At 44.7% G+C, this 7,268-nt stretch overlaps 1 protein-coding gene across 1 annotated transcript; it reads right to left on the bottom strand.

Annotated features, from left to right (window-relative positions):
* Positions 1–247: 247 nt before the first annotated feature.
* Positions 248–6,982, bottom strand: SPSB1 (splA/ryanodine receptor domain and SOCS box containing 1). Its single transcript, XM_009325190.1, has 2 exons — positions 6,153–6,982; positions 248–2,381 (listed from the first exon to the last, which is right to left on the bottom strand). Exons 1-2 carry the CDS (start codon positions 6,844–6,846, stop codon positions 2,254–2,256), a joined length of 822 nt encoding a protein of 273 aa, XP_009323465.1. The 5' UTR covers positions 6,847–6,982; the 3' UTR covers positions 248–2,253.
* Between the last annotated feature and the right edge of the window lie 286 nt (positions 6,983–7,268).

Below are 7,268 nucleotides of genomic sequence, written 5' to 3'. Positions count from 1 at the left end.
AGTGGCAGACAAAAATCTCAGGTTACCACACCCTGCCGCCCTGTACCAATAGCTGCAGCTTGCCCTCCACCCGTACACACCTTTTAGATGCCAGCTTTAAATTGTTGTTTTTCCAAGCAGAGACGAGGCCACCACAGCCCTTGCTTTACCTGTTTGGGCTGGCTTCTTGGGAATAAGCTCACCATTCACGTAGAAGCTAGATAGAAAGAACTCTGATCATTTCATGCAAATAAAAAACAGCATCGAGTAATATTTAATAAAGTTTATTAGGTTACTGAGTATTATCTACAGTCATAAAATAGTCAGAATTTAAAACTGTACAAAGCAACATACTGGTGAAGTGAGAAGAGATGGAAACAAGGGAGCACAAAGAGCATTAGAAGTAGGGAGAACACAGCTGCTTCCCTGGAGTTCTGGAAGACACTGGTTCAAGTTGAAGGCAACCAAGTAGGGCTCCATACACTGAATTTTTCTTGTGTCCCACCCTGTAACAGAAACTAGTACAAACCCCTACATTAAAAAAATCATATAATATTAGATTAAAAAAGGGGCACATCACACCCCACCCAGTCTTGGCACCAATTCTGTGCTTTAAAAAATATACTATGCAAGTAGTTTATTTTAAAAAAGGTACCCTACAGCAGCTGTTTAAAACATGTTCTTATACATACACCACAAATATATATATATATTAACATTTTCAACAACTAAACTCATTTGTACCTACACAGAACTGAAGGGATAACTCAAGAGCAAAAAAAACCAACCACACAAACATTTTTCAAGACAAAGAAATGTGCAAAATAACCCCAGAAAGGCAGCATAGTAACCTGTGGATAGGTCAAGAGAGCAGCTCCTGCTAGTAAAGGAGTGTCATCCTCTTTACTTGGCTACTGAGGTGGTAATCTATTTGGGATGTGCTGATTTTGCCTGAATTGCTTGTCTGTTTATTGCGGTTCTCTCCTGCCACCCCCCCGCCCCCAGCTCTGGAGAGGTTCAGTTTCTTCTTGCTGTACCTGAAGATCACTCCACTGGCCTCTGTTAAAGTCTCACAAGTTACATTCCGCAGCAATCACCTTCTGGATTTCTCATCTGCTGATGGTACTTCTGCAGCCACACTGCTACCACTTTCTCTGGGACAACTTCCCACCCCCAAGCAAGAAAGAGGGAATGCTGCATAGTTAAGTGGAGATTACGCTGACGCTCTATGACAGAACAAAGCCTGGTTTGGATGACTTTAAGCAGCTTATCTAAGAAGAGAATTCCCTGGCAGAGCCTTTAGAGAAACACATTAGTATGTTTCTCTAAAGCCTTAACATGAAACAGGCTATACAGAAAGCAGACCTAAGATGACAGGACCTATAGCTGTGTAACAAATCTCAGCTCATACAGCCTGTATCACCCTATTGCAAGAGAAGTTTGTCCCTTCCCTGTCCCCGCATCAGCGAGGAACCCCTGATCCCAGACTAAAACTTGCAGTTTTAAGTCAAGAAGAGGGCAGGTGAAGGCATGCTATGACTGCTCAATCAACTGAGTCAAACCCACTAAGAAGAGGCAGAACAGAGAATGGAGCAGGAGAACTGAGAAAGCAATGGTGATAAACAAGAAAGCAGGATTCACTGTCTATGAAATAACATTAGAACGTGGTGAGAAGTCCTGGCAGAGATACAGACATCAGTGACATAACCACCTTCTTCAAATTAAGAAGTGTCCTGGTGGAAGGATTCTTGGTTTTGGTGTTTCAGGGTTTGGGGGTGGGGGGTTTTTTTGGTTTTTAAAAAAAACTCAGCAATTAATTCTTGGTATTCCAGACTCTTCCCAACTCTGCTGGCCACCCCGTGCCTTTCCATTCTTAGGACCTGGTCTTAGTATTTCTACTCCTAATGCCTTCCCTTCCCCCAGATTATGTTCTTGCCTTTAGCTGGTACAGAAAAATCATTCCCCCCTAGGTTCTACAACCCAGAGGATGCAGTACAGCCTTTTCTCAGGAGAAGCAGGGAAGCAGAGAGCTTCTGAAAGTGTTCGTTTTGTAAGTGTGCTGGGGAAGTGACTTCCAAAGAACAAAACAGTTGTGAAACAAGGATTACTTGAGAGTTTGCCAATAAGGGCACATGGAGGCTTAAGCAGTGGCAGGAATACTTTGGCTGAGGAGTTCCAACAGTAGCGATGACATGAGGGTGGAGAACCCATTGCCCAGTAGGTCAGCTCCAATATTTTGCCTTGGTTCCAACTCTCTATCCTTGAACATGAAGGTCATTGGTAGAGCAGGTAACTCTTGAGGGAAGCTGGCAGTGGCAGTGTAGGGATCTCATTCAGTCTTTCCTTGCCCAGAGCAAGCCTCACAGCTCGCCGACACAAGTCCATCAAAGGCAGTGGTTCAGCTGGGAAAAGAGACCCAAGACATTAACATCCCAACCCACAAGTTACACCTTCATTTTACTAGTTCTAAAAATCCCTCAGAAAAGACTGAGCAAGAAAAGTGAATGCCTGGCATGTCTGCAAGACCCAAGCCATTCAGCATTCACATATCAGCAACTTCAGCTCCTCAAATACACAGGCAGAGCATGATGTTTCTGTAGGGGTTAAGCCACACATGTGTGCGAACCAAAAAAAACCACTAGAATCCCCTAATGGAAGTTCCCCCTCTGCAATACCATTCATTCAATTTAGAACACATCATCTTCCAGCTTGTGCCTCTTATTGCAGTATCCAAAAACCTTTGTAAGAGATTCACTGAAGTAAAAGACTGCAGCAAACAGTTTGATAGCATCATGTGGTATGGGTACCCAGAAAGTACCATAATTTGTTTCTTATATGGTAGGATAACAGCTGTCAACTCATTCATTTGTATTACATACTTTCCATGAAAAACAAAGCCATTTGTCAAAGCTTCATGTCACTACTTGTATTGTGACATTTTCCATTAGAGGATTCCCTCCTGTATCATAAACCTGGGAAAGATACAAGCCTTTGGCTATCATTTTTGCATCCTGTACTTATAAACACTGGACAAGATAATACTAGTTTTTCCACGAATGGCGTATGGGGCCCTTTGATGCTGAAGAGTCATTCACAACATACAGGGGACTAAGGTCAAAGCCAGAGTTAACACATCACAGCTGCACAGGAGGAAGATACAGACTAGTTTCTTACAGCTCCTGTCGCTAAGTCTGTCAAAGCTCACCTTTACACAGTTTGCTGCTCAAGCCTAAGGGGTTTCTCCTCCCCCAAGAGAGGGCTGACACAAAGATAGCCCAAATTAAGCAGATAACTGGACATCCTTCTAATAGCCTGAGGGCTCAGCATGCACCAATAGAAAGCTTCCTTTACAGACATCTTGGGCTGAACACAAACACCTAAAAACATCCACAGGAATGGAAAAGTTTGGCTGAGAAGCTGCAGTTTTCAGGAACCTTTATAGATGCCAAAGTTCTAGCTTCCACTACTACAAGCCAAATTAATCTGACTGTTCATACAGCCGTTTTAAACAGCTGAGAGACAGGGGAAGCTTAGTTTTTCTGAGCACGGTCATGTTACTGCATTTTTACCAGAATTCATTCCATCAATAAGGTGGATACAAATCCCTTCCTTCCAGGTTCAAAGATAACAGCTAGCATTAAAAGCTCTACCACAAGAGTGTTGTCAGTAGCCTCTTACCAGGCCACTCCTGATTCTGCTTTGGAAAAAAGTAAACAGTCATACTGCTCCATGTAGAAAACACTTCCAATGAAAAGTGGAAAAAACTAATTTTTATCTAGTTTTTGGCAAAAAGTCTGTGAGAAGGAGAGATTGTTAGCTGAGGAGAGACTTGGTAAGAAAATCAGGAAATGCACGCTTGAATTGGTCTGCCTCCTCAAGTTTGCAGCCAGAGCTAACTAATGCCCTATTTCCCCCCTCTCCTGCCCTGCTATGGATCACAAGCTATTACCTGCTCCAGGGGAAGCTGCAGTGGAATGTTTTTTCTAGCAGTTCTCCAAAAGTTCTCCCAGTGCTTCAAGCACTAATTATTCCTGAGGAATCATACCTCTATATGCACACCTCTTTGCTCTCCACCCAGCTATCATTGCAAAACAGATCTGTCAGGGCAGTGCTGTTGCTTCCAAAGCCCCACCATTTGTCATACATGTTATGTGCCACAAGTGAAAACATGGCTGCACTCAGCCCAAGGTACTGCTGGTCTTGCCTGCTCGTGACCTACTCCAGGATCCATGCTGCCTCTTCCGCAGGGACAGGTCTCTACAGCTGGACTGCCCATCTCAGCTCTGGCTGTGATACTGCTAGAGAAGCCTATTACTGGCAGGACTCCTTTGGCACTTCCCAATGTAGCTTATGCTTAAACCACTGGGGTACAAATATGCTGTATTCAGAGTCTGTCCCAATTCCTCCTGCTCCATATGGAGATGTCTAGGACAGAGGCATTGTCTAGGACAGAGGCATTGTCTAGGACAGAGGCATTGTCTAGGACAGAGGCATTGTCTAGGACAGAGGCATTGTCTAGCCAGCTTAGCAGAGGACAAGGGGCCCTGACCTTCAAAGCCTATAGACATTAACATAACAAATACATTCCAATTTAATGGCCTTAAAAGGAGAGGATCTTCTTCCCACAGAGATTAAGAACTTTTTCCTCCTCTAGTCTGCACTGATAACCAGTCTGACAGGAGATCTTGAGACCAAAAGAGGAAGCACACACATATCTGACCTCCTTCCATTCACAAGCACTACAATCACTGGACAGTGTTGCTATTGAATGCTCAGAAGTTGTTAGAGCCAGACACCTTCCTTCTATCTGTGCCAAAATAGTGTCTCGTCATTCCTGGCCTTATGCCCACAATTCACTCCTATGCTGAGAGCACATTACAACCAAATCCAATACTGGAGGTGGCCGTTTCCTTGCTAAGTGCAGTTCTGTGCCAACAACTCCACAGACTTGCTGGCTTTGAGGGGAGCTGCAGATTTTGGCTTTGACCCTTCAGAAAAACCTGGTTACTGGAGCCGCTGCCATTCTGTAAGCTGTTGTGGCAGAATGAGCTAGGTTTCTTTCTTTTGGTGAGAAAGTGCTCTGCCAAGAGCTCTCTATTTGGTCTTGCTGAGTTGAAGCGTATTTCTCAAAACACTTGTGGATTTTGCTCCTATCCCTTTGCAAGGCTTTCCTGGTTATTCTGACAGCTCAGTTTTTCTGGTGCCCAGTGTCAGCTTTGTTGTACCTCATGTCACCCAGTGCCAGGGGTTTGCCACTGCTGGCCCAGCATTAGAACACGTTTTAAGCACAAATAAAAGAGCCCAGTATGCTACAGCCTTTGGGCAGACACTGTTCTGGAACGCAGGGGAAACACTACTCTTTTCATATCAATACTGCCAAATTTATTTCACTAGCAACATAAATCCAGATTTTAATCCACTTCCTTCACCTCTCTCCTCCACCCTACCCAGAGGACTGAGTCACAGTCTGGCCCAATGGGAACTTCTGACTATGAGAGATAACAGACTTTAGCACGTTTGGACAGCCAAATTTATTACTAAGCTTAGCTAGAGATTGATGTGCCTATTAGTAAAAGGCCTGGCATGCAAGTTGGGCTGGCTACAATATCCAGCCCCATGCTAGAAATGAGCGTACCCTGCCCTGAAAGAAGTAGAGAAGTGAGCTACTTTTTTGAAAGATGAGACATTCCCATTTCCTTAGACAGGGACAGATCTTCCCACTCTTGCCTGCAAGGGATTTTTAAAAGTCCCTTCATCAGACATTCAAGGAAGGTAGTTGTCCCTCAGAGATTGTTTCTTGTAAAGAGACACCAGGATTACATTGCCAATAATTCAGCTGGCAGAAGGGCTTTCCTGCTGCTACTTTGGTAGCAATATAGAAAGGTTTGTCATCTCTAGATAGGCAACTGGCATCACCTTCTCCCACCATACTACCTCCCCAAACCCTGCTTGCTCCCTGCAGTGCCTTGGTAACAGTACATGTGTACAGCCAGACAAGCTTTTTGAATTAGCCATTAAGGATTCAGAGCTGTATCCAACAATCCTACTGCTGACATGAAATTCTCACCTCTAGCAAAATGACACACACCCCCCCCCAGGATGGTCTGGTAAGCCTGCACTTAAGTAGCACACAGATCTGTGCTGCTAGAATAAATACAGGGAGTTATACTCACGGTCAAGTCCATTCAAGTAGCGCATCCGAATTTCACAGTGTCCCCACACTGCGCTTACCACTGGATATAGCTTTTTCCCTTTGAGTCCCCGAAATGCAACACCCATGTATTGCCCATCTACAATGAAGCTCAGTGTCCCATCATCCATGTCCAGAACCACCAGGAAGGAGTCCGGCACAATGAAAGTTTCGTCTGGTTCTAAGAAGGCAGGATAGGTTTTACTTGGCTGGTTCTTGCCATCATGGTACAGTCTGTTGCGCCCAAGGTCCCACCCCCAAGATTCATGGTTGTTTCCTACAAGCGTTGTGTACCCTACTGAATGCAGAGGAGCATCTGCTGTTGCCACCCCTACCACAGCATGCGTGCCTCGCTGCCTCATTGCCCACGTGATCTGCCACACGTGCAGTCCTCGTGTATATCCCACTTTGCCTCTGATGGCATCTGTACTCTGAGCCACCGGATGCCGGTGAAATATGAGTTTGTCATCCTCTTTAACAAACACATTCAGCGAGCGATCATCATTGTTCCATGAATGCAATAACTGGACTTCATACGATACCGGAGGCATATCCAGTAGCAAGTCCAGACGTGTGGGTTTGCTGTAGTCGAGTCCTTGGAGTTCCTGTTTCAGTGGCCTGTATACAGGGTCCCTCATATCCACAGTCTTTATCCCACCTGTGACCTTCTGACCCATTGTGTGTTCTGATTTTGCCTATTTATAGGCTCCCAAGGCAAGCTCATCGATTTACCCGGCCGCTCCTGCTGTCATTCAGCCCTACAGAAAAGGTTGCTAGGAGACCTTGTCAAGATGTGCACCAGTCAGTATTGCCTAATGGATGGAAAGAAAAACAAGACACGAGTTAAACATTAGCACATACAGCCTTATATGCAACACTTAGAGCACAGTTTTAAACTGTTTATCCTGACAACTTGTCCTTCCTTTCCACCAGCAAGGAAGGGTAATGCATGCTACTTACGCAGAGACAGCATATAGATTAAATAGATAGGTACTAAGTTTCTAATGCCCCCTTCAGAAAGGCACTTGAATTTCTGCTTTTTTGTCTAAGGCAGGCACAGATTCAGCCACCAGAGCTCATCTTCTCTTCACAGTGAATG

Source organism: Pygoscelis adeliae, unplaced genomic scaffold (assembly GCF_000699105.1).
Source record: "Pygoscelis adeliae isolate BGI_AS28 unplaced genomic scaffold, ASM69910v1 Scaffold36, whole genome shotgun sequence".
Lineage (NCBI taxonomy): Eukaryota > Metazoa > Chordata > Aves > Sphenisciformes > Spheniscidae > Pygoscelis > Pygoscelis adeliae.
The sequence above is the reverse complement of the archived record's forward strand: the minus strand, read 5'-3'. Positions and strand labels throughout refer to the sequence as shown.